Source organism: Lingula anatina, chromosome 6 (assembly GCF_051362555.1).
Source record: "Lingula anatina isolate TDL-2025a chromosome 6, LinAna3.0, whole genome shotgun sequence".
NCBI lineage: Eukaryota > Metazoa > Brachiopoda > Lingulata > Lingulida > Lingulidae > Lingula > Lingula anatina.
Window position 1 is genome coordinate 6,245,045 of NC_141772.1, and position 18,830 is coordinate 6,263,874.

Consider the following 18,830-nt stretch of genomic DNA (forward strand, 5'->3'; position numbering starts at 1 on the left):
TATATATATATTTTATTTTATTATCAAATACCAACTTAAAATTTGTCTTCATCCAAATTATTACCAATGTGCATGTTAGACTATCATCCTTACTAATTAGGTGTGTTGCAATTATTTTACAAGTGTACATAGGTAGAGCTGCAGGATATTGTTCTCATAACACTTACTCTGTGAGTCAGTTTCCTTGTCTATCCCTGAGCTCTGCTCTTTAAGGGACTCTAGTCGAGCTAAAAAATATTCAAAAGAATAACATAACTAGACAAAAAATATAATTTCACCCGTTTTTAGAGGTTAAAAACAGGAAAAAATCCTTTCTTCAAGTTGACTTTAGAATGTTTTTTTTTAACCCAACCAGTCAACTGCCAGTATCAAAATAAAAATTTATCAAATAATCTTTTAAAATCAAGACTTCCTTGTGTCGGTGTTAAAACGTAATTTTGCCACTGAAAAATATGATATGACTGAATGGCTCATTCAAATATTTACATGATTCATAAATAGTGACTTATTAATATGTATATCAGAACTAATATCAGATATAATATTATATAAAATTCAGAAAGGTCTTTATTCATCTATGTTACCTTTCATGGCAGTCAGTTGCTCTTTTGTGAAATCATTATCTGCCTGTAATGACTCCACTTTGGCAGACAGAGTATTTTCTTGGTTGATCATGTCCTCAAGTTTGCCTTCCAGGTCTGTCTTTTCTTGTCTAACTTTTTCTAACTCTTCACTGTGCGTAAGCTCAGCCTCCTGAAAAAATCAGAAACTTTTAATTGAAAATGTGAACAATTCAAAATAAGGCAATTATACACAAAATTTTAAATACCCCCTTCTAGTGCTTCATTTTTACCAAAACAGATCAATTTAACTTGTTTACAAAAACATACTTTAACCCCTTTTCAAACTTCTATTAAATTAATGTTTTTTCAGAATAAAAACAAAATACTATATGTGAAGCAAAAATAATCATAATGTAAATTTTTGTTTTCCTTTTAAAACAAACATTCAGCGTACCTGTAATTTTTGCTCAGCTTCAGCTACAGCCTTGAGCTGGGTCTCATGTTTCTCTGCCAGCTCCTGTAGCTCTGTCTGAGCTCCCTCACACAACTGCCGGAGGTGGCTACACTCATCTTCTGTATTGCTATATGATCGCTGGAAATACACAGAGACACTCTTTATAATTTTTCTACATATTAGTTAATGACATATGAATGTTAGAAACACACAAAGACACTAATTATATCCATTCTTTATATTCCTATACGAATGCTGGAAATACCCAAAGACATTTCCTTTACTGGTGTTGAATGAGATTAGTTTTCATTAGCACAATATCAAAATCAAATGTATTTTTAGAACCTAAAAATCTCACTTACCTCTAAATCTGACAGCTTTCGCACAGCTTCAAGTTTTTCTTCCAATACTTTCCTAAGAGATTCCTGCAAAGGAAATTTGGAGAAATATTAATAAAGGAAATTAAAATCATGACAGTAAGTAAATTAGGTTGCCATGGCTACATATGTACTGTTCTCATGCAGTTATCATTTCCTTTCAAACATTATTTAAAGATTTAACCCTATCAATTTCCAAGATTTAAGATTTACACAAGCATAAAACCAAAGAATCACCTTTGATTCCATTATCCACATTAATCACTATCCAGTTCATTAAAAATCAGCAATTACTTTGTTGCAGAAGCAGAGAAACAAGTCATTTCATGAAACCTACTGCTATCAATACAACAAATTACCATAGACTCCTAGTTAGAACTAAGACAGTCTAACACTTCTAAATTAACACATCTATCTGAGATTTCTCAAGAAAACAGAATGCCTTTACTTTAAAACATGATACGTATAACATACAGGGTGAGCAGAAATTTTTTAGTTCCTTGTGGTGCCAACAAAAACAAAATTGTGTTACCATGTCACAGGCACTAGTGCACAAAGAGACCTTTTGATTTGACTATTTATGCAGTCAAATAGTTCTCGTGACTGAATGGAATTTTGAAATTTGAGAGCTATTGTGTTTATCTATTTATTTACTTTTTTTTTGGCTCATCAGAAAAAAAATATTTCCTGGCAAATACCAACATTAAATTTGCACATATATATATATATATAATTTTTATATAATTCATTTTTAAGAGTTTATTGTTTTATGCATCAAAATCATACTTGCATTAAATTCATAACAAAAAGCAACTAGGGTCAATACTTTTTCTCCACAGTGTGAATCTAGCTTTCAGCTCCAATTTGCAATTTCCTAGAAATTTTCTCCCTTAAAGACACATTCAACCTAAAATACGATACTCTTCAATGTTTTCATAGTATCAACTTTGCATTATATATATCACTGTACAACAGGTATGCTGAAGAAGGCTGTCTATATGCTACAGGCAAAATCCAGTCTACCTCATAGCATTCAGAGACATTAGGAACTATTCTAAGTGATATTATATATATATTCTCACCTTCCTTGCAAATAGCTAATACATATATCCAAGTGACTGGTAAATAACTATCTCCTGCCTTTTTTAACTTCTGGCCTTTTATTTCACATAAGTTTCATATTATCCAAACAGAAATGTTTAAGTGTGGATTGCATGTATTCACATACTCAATGGAATTTTTACACATATAGTTAAGGAAATATCTTATGCTGAGTATGCAAATCATAAAAAAGTCCATTAGCTGCACTAATTTAATAGGATATACTTATCTATTTCGTTCAAGGTTATCAGATTGCCACCCCAATCTAAGAATTAAAATAAAAAGACATCTCACAAATAAAAGATGTAACAATCACTAAATTGCTATCAAAATGCATAAATACAATGTAATATTTATCATTCTCTCGTACCTTAGCGGTGGTTTCGTAGACGCTCTTATCTTCCTGCAGTGCCACCAACTCCTGGCGCAAAGACTCTTCTGTGTGGTTCTAGAAAATTATATAATATTACACTGTATTATCTTTGCACTGATATTAACTAGAGCCATCCCTGTGCTGCCATCTATACAGGAATATTCACCTTGCTATCATGTGCTGCCACCTTTTGGCAAAGTTTTTAACTACTGGAGAGTAGATTTAATAACATAAATAAGCATTATAAGTGTAATTTTTGTTTGTGATTTTTCATCCTTGCTGTTAATGCAGTACATCACATTCATTTTATTTCAGCTGTGTTCACATTAAAAGAAACATCTTTTAAAAAGAAGAACTAAATAAGCACTTCAAGATTGACAGCGCTTTAAATTGAAAACTTTTTTACAACAGAAAAACTAGTAAACATATAGTCCACCTTACCTTGCCATAAATATGAAGTTGGTTTTCTAAGCACTCTAACCTGGACAGCAACCTATCTTCATCTATTAGGGCCTGAAATATAGGAATAAAACATAACAAAATGACACTTTGGAAACACTTGTTCTGTTTTATCAACCATTAACTGCTGACCACTGAGTCATAGTTGCCATAATAATAATAAGAAGAACAACAACAACAACAACAAAAACAACAACAACAACAACAACAATAAACCTTCCTTACCTGCCATCCAGACTCGGAGGCCTCTTGTGTACTGGAGACCAGCCTCTGGAGTGTGGCCAGCTTGTTCTCCAACATCTGTTCTCGATGCAGTGCTTCCTAAATAGACAATTTAATTATACATTAATTAGCAGACAAATATCTAACTAAAATAACATATAAATCAATTAATCCAATAATGACAAAGTAGCATGTATGGAGGACACTTACTATAAGAGGATTATAGAGTCATAAATCAAAGCATGTAATTTTTCTTTGCTTGCTTGGTTGGTTAAGCAAACCAGGTGTCCCCAAATCACATACAAACTGGCAGAAAATAATTACTGGCAAACTAACTATAGCAGTGAAAACTGATATATATATGAAAAAACTCTCAATGGTACAGCTCCCCACTAAAGAAGTAAAAAGAGTCCTTATTCCTTGGTGAAGTGTAAACTTATTTTTCTGAAGTTTAGTGTGAAAAGAGGAAGTCCTTAAGAGGGGAACAATTCCCATAAATATCAATATAAACTGAAGAATAAACGCCCTTAGATTCACAGTAAGAGTTAGTTGCTTTCAGATTTAGAACCCTTATGATTCAGAAAAAAGGGCGTTCCATTACTTGGTGCCACAAATTAAAATCTATAAATAGATGCATTGCTCTTTCACTCGTGCATTCACACTCTAGCTGAGACATCTCAATTTGTTTCCACACTATCTAAGTACAGAACTAAGTTAAACTATCACAAAATGACTGTAAATTCACCTTCAGACATATCAGACACCTTCCATACGTAATTGTACAGAAGCAGTAATGGGCGCAATGTTTGTAAATGGAGTAAGATAACACGTAAGAGTGACAGGTGAAGCCGTAAATATCCGAAAGTGGTTCTAAATTTGTTGCACCAACATATTAATATAAACACACACAGATGTGTGTGTTAATTTGGACTTTCTGATTCACGCCACTAGTGGCATTAGACAAACAGTAGTAGCAGTACAGTAGTAGTAGAAGTCAGTATGGAAACTTCTCTAACTCAGCTTTAGTAGCATTCAGACCAGTTTCAAATTAAAAACTGCACTGGATACAAATCAAGCAACTAGACATATATTCCATATCAAAGTGTTACACAATTTATCACTTCAAAATAAATCTTCAGAAGTCCACTAGAGCAACTATGGCCATAAAGGAGAAGCCATTGTTATAATTTTTTGTTATAAAATAATTACTGTACAGTATTTCATACTTAATCCAAGTCAGTTGCTCTATGCACCCTTTGAATTTACACATCAAGAAAATTACAATTTTCAGCAGGTTCAACTTGAAAGTGAAGTCACATCCTTTTAAGACATTAGTACAGGCTATTAAAAAAACTTAAAAGGTTAAATACAACATAACTCTTCAACCATCCCTTCCAATATTTTGAACCTACCTCTAGGCTTACACCTTAAATAGAAAACTTTGGCCAAATGCTTTAGGAAATTCACTTGCAGAAAAATTGAAATTGGCAAAGGGCAATTTGAAACATTTCACCAGTTTTCATACATTTCAATATGATTCTGTGAAACATGAGGCATTCCCTTACAACGATATCGTACCAGAGTGACTCCAATACCAAGTACATTGTGTGTTAAAACATAACTCGGTATATACAGGCAAGGGAGTCAGTTTGGCACGTGTGTGTGTGTGTGTGTGTGTGTGTGTGTGTGTGTGCGCATGCATGCATGCATGCATGCGTGCATTTCATGTGATACTTGAAAAATGACATACCTGTAGATACTGCGACAGTTGATAAAGCTCCTGAGAATGAACTTGGCTGCCTAAGCTAGTCCCTGAGGTGGGGAGTGAGGAGCTGAAATCCAGGAAATCATCCACATTTCAATATTCTGTTGAGATATTTACACTTGTACAAACATCTGCCATTATATAACACCTCATTTCCTTCCAAATATACACCTGAGTACTAGTGAGTACGACTACATGGTATACTAAATCATTATCTCTTTTTAATAATTATAATAATAATAATAATAATAATAATAATAATGATAATAATAATAATAATTAAAACTGCACAGGTTGATGGGTAATTTGAGGGCAATGGGCTATAGAGTACATGAAAAATCAACATCCTATCTAATACCAACTCAAAGATGGGGAAAGTGTTTTATGGCAGCCCCAAAGAAAAATCGCCTTCAGAGTGGAAATCTTGAAGCACTCATATCGGAATCAAGGTAATATTAAGTAGGTGTTAATTTTTTTAGTGCACTCCTTTAAAGCACTTTTCACGATTACTAAATAGTGAGTCACGCACTTAAAGCACTTGTGTGGCTATTAATCAAATGAAATCCAGTTGTTTCTCGCTAAATTTGAACAAAACTAATGAGCAATATTCCTAAAAATATGTTTTGTCTGTAATTCATAACATTTTGATTAGGAAATACTAAAAGAGCCTAGATTAAGTCTGAAAGCTATTGTTTTAGTTAATTAACTGAAATGATGATATTGCATACAAATGAAAATATGGCGTAGGTGGTTCTGAAATTTTTGAGCAGTTGTCGTAAGTGATTTGTTTGCAAATTGCCAGATTTTTTTTGGAATAAAAACATAACTGGTACATAGCACAAATCTATAGCCACTGATTCAATTGTCCATTACTATACACACAAACGACTCAACAAAAATTTGCAAGAGAAATTACACGTTATTTTTAATGTAAAATTCTTATCCACTTTACTTCAAAAAAGACTTTGGCATTAAAAATTCTTACAGCATTCCTCTTTTAATCTCTCTTCTGAATTTAAACAATTTTAATGAATTATATATATGCAATTTTATTGCTTTCTCCTATCAGCATTTTAAGCAACTTTTTAAAGAATTCTTTTTAGTTTCTACCAGTGGCACAGGAGCAGCGGCACCTCCCACCTTCTATCAATAAAACATCCCCGCCACCACCACGTGTAGACAGGTACTTCTTTGATCTTATTAGTCTTCAAAGCAGTTACCTGCCCACTCTAATATACACTTCAGGTTGAACAAATTGCCTATTTCAAGACATTACCTGGCCTGAAGGTAAAACACTGGTATAACTAGGAGTAATAAATGTGTGCTTGGAAATGGAGTGAAAGCCTAGGCTGTTGAACCTCTGCTGGGGATAATTAGTTGGTACAGCAGTTCTTTATATACTGGTGGAAATCTCTGGACCAAAGTGGGCTACAGTCTGATTTTAGCTATGTGCTTTACGTAATGACAGGAAATTTAACGGCGTTTAAGGCATCTGACTACTGTGTCTGCTTATGTCTGTCTGCCCGTCTGTATCTGTTTGCCTGCTTGTCTGTCTGTAACTCTAGCAACTTGTCTGTCTGATAATCTTTGAAAATGCATCCACTTCGCATCTTATCTGTGTCTGTCTTTCTGTCTTCAGTGGCCAGAGACAAATTAAAGATATTTTTTGTACATTCACCCCTGTTTCTCGGTACAGTATATTACGTTGGCTTCCACTTAAGCCTAATAACAATAGGATAAAAACATTATTGAATTTTAATCTTTAAATACAGCAAGTTGTACTCACTCTGCCTTGGCTTCAGTCCCATCTGGATGGAACAATGTGACACAGGTGATTATACAACCATGAGTAACTGAAATAAACAAAGACAACATTATACAACACATGAAAAAAAGATTGTGCTATCACTATAACTTTACCCTTAAGGGCCTAAAGGCTTTTTTCTTTTTAATTAAACAACAATATAAGCTTGGAGTTCCTTTACAAGGGTTAGTGTGAAGCAACATAAACAGTGATTTCTTTTGAGTTGTGAATGCGTGTTAGTTGTGACAGTGTGATAATTGTGACAGTCTGTTAACAATGACACTATAACATACATGTCACAACTACCACAGCATCCATATACCCCAGTGTTTACAAGTCTTAATAGTTCTACCTCAACGATCTAATTCTACATTAATTCTTGTCTAATCATCCATGAATTCTTATCTTGTGAACTTTTAAGTACAGTTTCATAGTAAGAGAACTTATCCCCTACCCTAGCCACACACACACACTCTCTCTCTCTCTCTCTCTCTCTCTACCTCTTCTGGAGTTTTCCATGACATCCACTCCAAACTGTATAATATCCCCTGAACTGATCTCCCAGGGGACGCTCTCCTCTGATCCTTTACTGAGGCGTTGACTGTTGACAAAGGTGCCATTGCTGCTACGGGTGTCTTGGAGGTAAAACTGGAAAGACAAGAAAAAATTGTAGGCAAAGATACTTTTATTACTCATACTTTTATTTTCTTTTTTTTTCTTAGTACTTATATGAGGTTTCAAGACTAACTGGCCACACTTAAAATAAACTAACATTATTTTTTAAATTTTTTTATGAAAAATATTTTTATATCTACTTATTTTACTTCATTTTTTATTTTATTCCTTCAACTATTTTTATTTATTCATTCATTCTTTCATTCATTCTTTGGTAGCTATACAGGTTAAAAAACTTCACCACTTTTAACTTAAAAGCCAGAAAAATCCAAAGCTTATTTTGACTTCTTGACCAATCTTTCGTCTGTTATTATATCAACTATCATTTCTGCACAGAAACCACCACACCCAATTTTGCAATAACAACCTCCCACAAGCAAACACTCAATCTGACCCCAAGGCTGACTGTATCCAGCAGTTGCCACCTAGAGAAGATCTTATACACTACTGCTACTGCTTTAGGCCAGTTGGATTCCAACTTCACTGATCCTAATGGAATGTCACTGGCCTTGGGCCAGAGAGCCAGCAGCTCTTCTCAACACCTTGCCAGTGTTGATGGTACCAAGAGGAACAGTCATGGCCTCTTGATTCAACAGTGCTTCTCATTAAAAAAAGTTTCTAGGAATCAATTCCCATGACAAGACAGCCCTTGACAATTCAATTTGAGCTTCTCAGAGCACATGGAAATGATAATGCTTAAAGTGAAGTGAAGCTGATCGAGCATGATCCAAAATTGATTTTTATTCCAATGCACTACATTTGTTCAGTCTTTTTTACACGACAAAACTGACTTATTGTTCATAGGGCAAAACTAAGTCAGGCATTCAAAATAACACCTACAGCCCAATTAGTAGGATGACTGAAAGTCAGTTCAGGTCACCACTGTCAGTGAGATGTTACTGAGAAAAGCGTGTCACAATATAATAAATACTAGCCTACTACTCTGGGTACAAAAATAAGTTAGTAAAATAAATAGCCCAATGAATAAATTACACATGAGAAAATCCTATAAAAGAGCTATTACAATGGTCCCTGATGTTATTGACTTGATTACTACCACGAATACAGTCAATTTTACACTGTACTCTTATTTCAATATTGCACAGCGGCAATAAAATCAATTGTTGACATTGGCTCAGTAGCTGAGGGAGAAAATGTGAGTCAGCTACTTCTGCGTAAATAGCACTAACAGCAAATGAACTTTTCTCAGTATGTACTAGTATGTGTGTTCAGACATAAAATGGTTTGGTTCAAGGCCAATTTTCACTTAAGATGGGTCGACATTATTTACACGAATCCATTTCAGCAATCCGTTTCATTCTAGATGGCTAATCATGAGAAGAAAATCTGCTTGGATGGGTAAATGATCTCCAATAAAATCAGGCTTAAAGATTGAGGCGAAGTCATCTAGATGTTAGCCAGTTTAATTCTCAGTCTGACTGCACTGCTTAGGTCCTTTTTTTAAAAAGCTGAAAACCCATTGCCCCCTTAATGCAATACAGCCCTCACACTATCTCTAATCAAATGTGTTCCTTTCAAGAACATGCTATGTATGCTATATTTAGTACTAGCAAGCACTAAAAGGACTTCTTCAGGAAGTAATAATTATATACAAGAGTATTCACACTTATTTTTTATCAACAGAAACACTATACATAAATAGAACTCTGAAGTCCATTTGTGAAATTTGTTTAAGTAGCTCAGAGATAAAATCTAGTCTGTGTGTGTGTGTGTGGGGGGGGGGGGGGGGGGGGGGGATGGGGGGGAGGCTCAGTTACCAGTTGCTCTTTTTTACTACTTCTTCAAGGCAAATTAGGATTCAATCTCGTGCTCCTGAATGAAAATTGCTGAGAATTAATTTAGCAGAAACCTTAGCAAAATGCACTTGAACATCTTCGAGAGCAAATTACATTTGAATAACAGTATGTTTGCCCCACTTAACCTAAGGGTATGATCTCATGAGGTACATGAGGCTTTAAAAACAAACTGTTTGCTATATATTTCTCTGACTGTTGTACAACAAAATAACATTACCCACCTCCAGTTTCTTTTTAATGGCTACATTGTTTACATGCAATGAAGATCAGAATGTTTAGTTCCTGCTTTGACTAGTAACAGAAATAGAAACAAGTGCTGATACGGTAATTACTCATTTAATTTGAACAAAACTGACGAATTAAATTTTCAAAAGCAATGATTTGGAAGCAATATATGGTGAATGAATTGATTGCCTTAAAGCTGTGAAAAGCAATTTGGATATATATCAAAAAGATGTTTCAAAGAAAAGCTTTCGAAAAATACAATCCACATGTGTAGAACAGAATGTTTGAAATTTGTAAATAAATACCGTACTCAGGGACCCCCCCCCCCCCCCCCCCCACTCAACATCTCCCATAAGCATTAGACCATTGACATCAGACATGAAAGCATCCATTGTCTGACTGTGATAAAAACTAATGTCTGCACAGATAATGGAGGACGACACCACAATATTGCCTGGATAAAAAATGTTTCTAATAACAGTTAAAACACATTCTTGGTGTTTTTTTGTTTATAAAATCAAGGAAATGTCCCAAAACGAGGGCATACTCTACTCATTCCATTGTTATTAACAGAGGGGCTGTGGAGACCTGTGGTTGTTTTACTGACACATATGGCATCTCGCATGACACACCTACTTTCAGCACACGGAACAAGACTTTGATTATAATAATATCTATATACCAAGTAAATATATTCATAAATAGTATTCATGCCTGTCATTGGCTTTCTAAATAATAACATGTTAAGTACAGAGTAGACTTTAAAGTGTGTGTGTGTGTGTGTGTGTGTGTTTGTGTGTGCGCAATTGTTTCTATGTGTATATGTTTTTCATACATATATGTAAGCATGCGTGCTATGGGCACTTGCATGTTAAGAGATCATGGGTGCACAATATAACTGGGTTGCTTAAGACACAAACACACACGCACACACACAAACAAATACACACACACTCTCTCCAATAAAAAAATTGAAATGGTATGAACTCTCCTATATTATGCTGCCCAATTGTAGTAGCTTATATGCTTTAGTACTCAGCAATAACTGCATCACATGCTATCACGTACTGCTATTATATCCACACTACTAGATGCTATGACCACAATGTCACAGCATCTCAATGTTGAGTGCCAGCTTAGCACACAAAAAAAAATCAATGACATCTTTTGCGTTTCAATTCAATAAAATTCCATACGAGTATACTGATTTCCATGTGTTTTGTACAAGTTATTTGACTCACATCTCAATATTGACTTGCAAAACTAATATTTGACTATGAGTTGAGACACAATAGAAATTTCGTGACCAAGTGTAATTCAATGAAAGAATAAACAGCTGATCATGGTTTAAGTTGGCTGTGGGACATAGAGAGAAAACAATTCCTAAATTGGGCTTTTATTTTGAAACCTGACACTTGTTAGCTCTGTTTACTTCATTCTGGTAGGTTAGGGTCTTTAAGTTTCTTTCTCTATTCTTCTTTGCTCTGTGTGTGTGTGTGTGTGTGTGTGTGTGTGTGCGCATGTGTATGTGTGTGAGTGTGTGCGCATATGCATGCGTCTGTTATCCATCCCCTAGTCTCCCACAATCTCCATTCCCTCTTTATTAAAAATTTTCTTTTCTTGAAATCCCTCTATTTTCTGTGGTACATTAGACTGCTTAAATTGCTTTCTTCAAAGGTATTCCAGAAGTCTGCCTCGAATCACACCATCTTATGTCAGTAGATTCACCTTCTATACTATATGTCTGCTATACAAGTTAAGCTTTATGGTTAAAAAAAAATCCATTACAGATCCCTAAGATATGCAGGTAAATCACAGCCTAAATGAAATATTCTGCCTCAGGGCAGCAATGTACCCTATTCAGAGTTCAATGAACGCCGAGTTTTGTAATTCTAGCATTTTTCTCACACCACTGCCATTAGCACAAAGTCAATAATACTGCATGAAAACTGAGAAAAACTGTATCTACAATCCATTTATATATCTAAAGTCCATTGAAAAACTGGGACAAACCTGTATTGCTTAATAACAAGGAAATAAAAGGCAGCAATATTATGAAGTTATTCACTGCATCCATTCTGTAACAGTTAAATACAGGTCATTTATTCCATGTGTATATATTTCAGTCATATCACCGCAGGTGTGACATACTTTGATGAGAGTAATTCATCATTCTGATAGAGGCATTATTATTTCCATTAATAAACAATATTTATAACTGCACTCAGGGATAAAGGATTTCATTAAAATCCAAAGGAGCTGGAAGTCACAGAGTACAAAAAATAATTGCAGAGTGAATATTGAAAGTTTCAGACACTGTAGACTTCACTGAGAGAGACAAAGATTTAAACTGTGTAACTCACTTATGAGATTTCTAATATGATCTTTGAACAAAAAAGCCCCCTCTCACTATTCTAGTTATTATTTTATTTTTAATAATGTTCGCAATGTAAAAAAAAACTAATTCCAGAAGACAATAATGGTAAAAAACATAGAATGCAGGCAAATTTCTCTCTCTCGTTTTCTTTTTGTATGAGTCTACTCAGCCTTTGGCATTAAATTCTAATCAGTATACTGGCAGAGACTAAAAACAATCAGAATTACTCATTTTGCTCTGCTACAGACAACAAATATCTCCCAAGCTGAACACAAAGACACTGGAAAGCATGTCAATAATCATGAGACAGATGGCACTGGTACTAGCAGGCTGGAAACTAATCACCGTTTTTTTCTTCTGCTCACTGATTCATAGCACTTAATGGTGAGATGTGGCTTCAATGAGTAGAAAATATTTGTCTGGATTTTATTGGTATATTAGCAGAAACTGCATACAAAACAATTATAGAAGGAAAGGCAAATATGAGTTGGGAGTGCCTCTTTAGCCTCCCCCCCCCCCCCCCCCCCCCCCCCCCCCCCAATTCCCCAGTCTTGTTGAATCCATCAATTTTTCCTTCCTTTCTCTTTATGTGGGCAAGCAATATATTTCCTATCAGTGCCACCCAGACTAGCTTCACTGAAGATAGTTTGAAGTAAGTTATAATCAATAGGGCACTGGGTTATCCCTACTGCCTTTTCTATAGCAATGTTTGTGATTTCGTTATCTTCCAAGCAAGATACATGAGCCTCATCAGTGGTTAAAATGGGATTTTTTTTCACTAGCCCCGATTTGACCAGATATTCAGAAATTACAACTACCGTAATTACTCGAAAGTTTCATATGCCTAACAGGCCCTAAGTCATTCTAATAATTCATTTTTCCTTCCATATTTATCATGTTTTGATACTCATGAAAAAGCCTCTTTTGGACATGGACCAAACACTTTTCTCAGAATTTTGTCAAATGTATTCTGACAATATAATACTTCATACACAAATTAATTGCAGTATTTACACAGGAGCCGGAAATTCATATATGAGGCAACAATCACTATTATACACTTTTTGCACTGGATTTCATGGTCAACTAGAAAAGCAAGCCGAGAGTGCAGACCTCTGCCAAGGCAGCAATTCCAATTCCATTTCACCCCTAAATTTTCATTCTATAATGATGTAGTTTTTTGATTTTTGATTGATTATTGATCCGGATCACCACCAAAAACTAATCATCTGTTCCTTGGCCCACTTCTGACATTTCCTGAAAATTTCATCAAAATCGGTCCAAAACTTATTGAGTTATGTTGATGACAGGCAGACAAACAAACAAACAGGGGTGAAAACATAACCTCCTTGGCGGAGGTAATTAAAAAATTCACATACATCTGTACTTAATATGAGACTATGACCCTTTCTGATGTCAATGCACTACATTTTTTTTCCCTCTATCTCATAGTTTAGTTATCTCTCTCCTCTACAAATGCCATTCTAAATGTACCTGTATTTCCACCCAAAATCACCCGGAGCACTCTTACACCTGACGTAAACATTCTATTTTAACAACAAGACCTGCAAACACATGTATGGAACAATCCGTCATGCCAGTAACTAGTAAAGAGCATTAAACAGAACCTAAAGAAAGCATTGGACATGGTACCAAAACTTCGTTTTAAGGGGGGAAAATGATAAAACCTACAGATAAAGAAGACAGGACTTGCCAAAAATAAACATCAACTTTTTTTTCATACCATGAAATTAAGATACCAGGTATTCACAGTTCATCTTTTTAAAAGCAATTGGAGTCCAGCAGAGATGAGAATGCAACTGTTTTGCGTAAGCAGTGGGCTCGGCTTCTGTATTTAGTTACTGTGCTGCAATATTACTGAGCTTAAACTTGTAAATTCCATAATAATGTATCAGAGAAATTGTGAATTATGGTGCTGCTTAGGAAAATAAACATGACTGAATCTAACACTTGGAATTGGAAGAGGGAATGGAGAGGAGGGGTAGAGAGTCTCTCTCTCTCTCTCTCTCTCTCTCTCTCTCTCTCTGCTATATACTGTTTCTGTTGTTACTATAGTAATTACTTGATCTTTTCAATGGGCAAAAATCCTCAATCTTTCAAATGCATAAATTTATAATAGCAAAAATTGTATTTTTTCACAGTATTTGTTGTGTGTTATCTGCATAGAATAGAACTAAAGAGTAGCTTGCTTTTTAATTTTGTTGCTACCACTCAACAGGAATGTTCTAATTCTATGAAATTATGACTTCAAAATACAGTATCTGTAAAATTCACAATTTTCCCTTACTGAAAAGATCTAGTAATTACCTTATGTTCACAGATCAAAAGACGTAAGGGTTAAGGGCATGAACTCTAACAGATTTCCACAAAGTCAGTCATTCAAACATCTACCGACTTTCCAACTAAGGCAGGTCAATACTGCTTCACAATCCAATATGGGAGATCAATAAAAGCAGCCACTAAAATGCAACCAACCCCATTTTTAAATCCCACGCTCAATTTATATGGAAGAGAAAACTTAAGAATGATTGGGCGAAAAGGGATTTATCTGGAGAAAAAGATAATATTCATGTAACATGCCTGTAATATTCAATTTGGTAGATACATGTAGAAAGATTACAGTCTCAGAAGGCTCATTCATCTGCACCTCCCCTTCTTGTAGGTTAGAACTAAGTTAAGTGGTCACAACTGGACTTAAAATATTTCTAAGCACTGCAGTGTTGGCTAAAATTTAAACCATGAAACAAAACCACACTGTCGTCTAGACTTGATTATGAACAAGTATCCTGAGTTTGAGTATGTTCTGATGATGACTACTTCTTTATAGAGGAAAGGTGCTGTGTTACCACTCTAGTCACCAATTAAATCTGACAGGAACTGGGGGTGAGAGCATACACACCCTGGGTTGGCACATTTTAGTGCCGATTTCCCTAGGACCAGGATACAGAGCTGTATTATCATTTTAGTTGCTCAACTCAGGGTAGAACAGCACTGTGATTTATTTTTACTGCCACAAATACTGAGCTTCTTTTACATCACAAAATTTCAAATGACTGTTGTTTTTAAACACTGAGTCAAAATAATTATTTATTGTCAACCATGTTAAATCTGCAGTATCCAGTCCACAAAATATGTACACATAGCTAAAAGCACCTGACAGCCAAGTATTTTTATCATTTAGGGGACCAAATATCCTTATGTAAGAGAACTACTAACAGAAGGCTAACACTCAAAGATGTAAATACACATACGTCACAGCTATACTACAAAGAGTCAAACGTCAAAACAACCTATCAACTGCTGCAACTTTGGTGACATGGAAAAAAGATTGCAGTCTGTCACAAGAAGCAGCTGGTTTTTAAGCAATAGAGACCGTTCTTGCATAGCTTTCTTTTTTGTCATTATACACTACTGTGAAATGCCCAAGATGTTGCATTTAATGGAAATGCGTGCAGAATTCAAGGTGCAATATCTTTTCTTATCTGGCAAATACCATGCCTGACCCACTTACCCAGTTCATCTGCAGTCTGCATGAATTTTCTTATAAATCCAAACTTAACTTTAACATCCCTCTTCTTTCCAGTTTCTTTAAATCATTTACCAACTCTACAATGTTAAAGACTGACCACAAAAGACAAATATGTGCAGATTTCAGCAATGTCCTTTATCTTTACTGATCTCATCACTGTCATTTTTTTTGGAAATAACTGAATTTTCATGAGGTAGATGTGACAACAACTGCCTCTACACACACACACACACACACACACACTAATTATTTTAGTAAAACATGGCCAAAGCCATTTGTAGGTTAGTGATAAAACATCAGAAGTCAAATACAACAGATATGATTTATCCCATTCATTTTATCAATAACTGAGGACAGTTGCTGGTCACAGGTGCTTCTGTATTTCAATGTAGTACTACAACTGGGCTCTTATCTGATTACTGATTAATAGTAATTGAGGTAAAATTGGTACTCAGATATGGTATCATTGTGAACTCAGTAAAGATATTTGGAGATCAAGGGTCTCTTGAACAAGTGTTTTTTTTTTTTTTTTTATGAGCTTGTCACCTTTTTTGCAATGGAAATCAGATATAACTTTGTCATTGTTCCTTGTTCATTATCTATTAAATCTTGTTCACTTCAGATTTGATTAAAATCACTTAGCCCTAATTAAACAAACATCCACTTCAATTACAAACCCCTAACGTAATCAGTCTGCATATCTTCCCACAATTCATTGATCATTCAACTTAAAGATTACAGGATTATACAGTGGAAGGTTGTAATCCAGCAACCTGCCTCTTCTACTTATAAAAAGCTCATAAAAAATAAATGAAAAATTAATATGCAGATTATATCAGTAAACATATATTAATTGACAGGTATAACAGGCAATGGCAACTGTTGCCCTAGTTCTGTTACAACCTTATATCAATTTATATAATGTTCTAGGAACCATTATCATGTAATAAAGCTGATGTATCATGTAATACTATTGTTAAATGGCATCTATCACACAACTCGTGTTAACAGCAGTAATTTTTCAAGGTGGCATTAGCTCGTATTTAAAGTAATATCAATTATGCTGGCATTAAAATTTATAAAGGCAAACATACAGTTGTCATAAATTCAATGATTTTGCAGTCATGGAGATGATAACTATATCCAATTTGTGACTGAGCTGACATATAGGCATTCATTAGATATCATATTGCCAATGACAACTGAGCACTTATATGAGCAGTTTTTTACCATTTCTAGCACAAATGAATAAAACATCTGCCAATGAAAATGTTCAGTAGTCTTCACTCTATATCATATATGACTGCCATAATGCCATTTTATTGCTTTCAAGTGCTTGTTCAAAACAACTAATCATTGGCCCAATGCATCTAGACCAAATGTTTTGAACTATGTCAAGTGGGTCTTATTGAGAAAATATTTTATGAAGGATGCTGTACTGTATTTCCATTAAAGAAGGGGGAAATGCCTAAATGTGCCATTAGCATTAGACAACTAGTACAATGTAGTCCATTCTACAAAAGCACAGCCAATCAATATACATATATCTAAAATATGATAAACATATTTTTAACTTTTTAGTCTGAAATGGAAGCATTTGAATTTTGAATGCTTCTGGGTCCAATGTTTTTTTTTATTATATCAAGAGTGTCGTACATGGAATAGGTCCAAAACATGACACAGTGGATGCACTTCATTCATCACAAGAACAGGGAACAATTTAAAACAGTTTGTAGTGATACCACAGAAACAGACCAATGTCATCCTGTATGCATGCGCAATGAGTTAAGCAAGGTAGACCGAGGTAGCATAAAAGAATTGGGCCTTTTTTCTATATCCACGGTCAATAACCCAGTCCAATGCCCAAGCAAATTGTGCTATAACCGGACAAATACACCACATGGCATCAAATGGTTGATGAATGAAGGTAACCCAGTGTTTATATATGAATCACAAACTCCTGGCATTAATGCTCCAACTCCAGCCTTACCTTACCATCTCCATACCACACCAACTCCTGCCTTACCTTTCCACCCTCATACCACACCAACTCCTGCCTTACCTTCCATCCTCATACCACACCAACTCCTGCCTTACCTTCCATCCTCATACCACACCAACTCCAGCCTTACCTTTCCACCCTCATACCACACCAACTCCAGCCTTACCTTTCCACCCTCATACCACACCAACTCCAGCCTTACCTTTCCACCCTCATACCACACCAACTCCAGCCTTACCTTTCCACCCTCATACCACACCAGTGCATGGTTCCTGGATAGCACCTTGCAGTCAAATATGGCATTATTGGTGGCAGGTCTCGCCCGGGCCACAGCCCTCCCTATTTTCACAGGCTCAGTGAGGGGAACATGGCGTTCTTGGAATGGATGTGAATTTGGTCGGCAAATAAAAATGGCAAGTGCAGTCATGTTGTTGTACAAAATTTTGAAGCTCCTCCTTCTGGCATACGCATATATATCACTTCATAGGCAATTTCAGAGCTCCACGTCTTTAGTGACAACTTCCCAGCGGTTCGTTTGAGCAGCGTGACAGCATTACATGACTTGGTTGACACGAATCTCCCACAGAACCAGTCAGGACGTCTTCGCGCTTGTAATCACACCCATTGAAAATCGCTCTTACACTGAAGTCACAATTATCCCATATTCAAAACTGGAAAATAAAGAGAGAGTCTCCATAATCTGATGTGACAGTTAAATCTGTTAATGAGCATCTGCGTTAGCTAAAATACAAACATTGATCCCATCCCAGTTGAACCCGAGTCGGCCATCTTGAAACTAAGATACACATCCCCTCTGTGTTTTATTGAATGGATCCTGTTGCATTTTAACAGTCATGAAGGATTTTTGTAATGCTAAGATAATCAAGAGTCGTGTGGGAAATACATGTTGTTGTCACTCATCAATCAGACCCCATCTTACCTAAGCAATATATTCAAGGAAGTCCCGCAACCTCTGACCGTAGACAGCCATGATTTTTTTTTGTTGAAGCGACCTCGATCTCAAACTAGGTCAAATGAATACTCTCTATCAATTTTAACTATTTTA

The 18,830-nt window shown here is 35.4% G+C and overlaps 1 protein-coding gene across 6 annotated transcripts in view; it reads right to left on the reverse strand.

Annotated features, from left to right (window-relative positions):
* LOC106169717 (uncharacterized) overlaps positions 1–18,819 on the reverse strand; it is a 34,931-nt gene extending 16,112 nt beyond the window's left edge. For 3 of the 6 annotated variants that reach the window (XM_013549307.2, XM_087015889.1, XM_013549304.2), the window contains exons 1-12: positions 18,705–18,819; positions 18,003–18,435; positions 7,619–7,766; positions 7,101–7,167; positions 5,300–5,381; positions 3,553–3,648; positions 3,310–3,381; positions 2,866–2,943; positions 1,380–1,442; positions 1,018–1,155; positions 585–753; positions 168–227 (exon numbers count right to left, since the gene is read on the reverse strand). In XM_013549307.2, the coding sequence (XP_013404761.2) occupies positions 168–227; positions 585–753; positions 1,018–1,155; positions 1,380–1,442; positions 2,866–2,943; positions 3,310–3,381; positions 3,553–3,648; positions 5,300–5,381; positions 7,101–7,167; positions 7,619–7,766; positions 18,003–18,191 (1,162 nt within the window). In that variant the 5' untranslated portion in view covers positions 18,192–18,435; positions 18,705–18,819. The remainder of the gene's footprint in view (positions 1–167; positions 228–584; positions 754–1,017; positions 1,156–1,379; positions 1,443–2,865; positions 2,944–3,309; positions 3,382–3,552; positions 3,649–5,299; positions 5,382–7,100; positions 7,168–7,618; positions 7,767–18,002; positions 18,436–18,704) is intronic. The other 3 variants (XM_013549305.2, XM_013549306.2, XM_013549303.2) reach the window with 1 other exon arrangement.
* Positions 18,820–18,830: the final 11 nt, after the last annotated feature.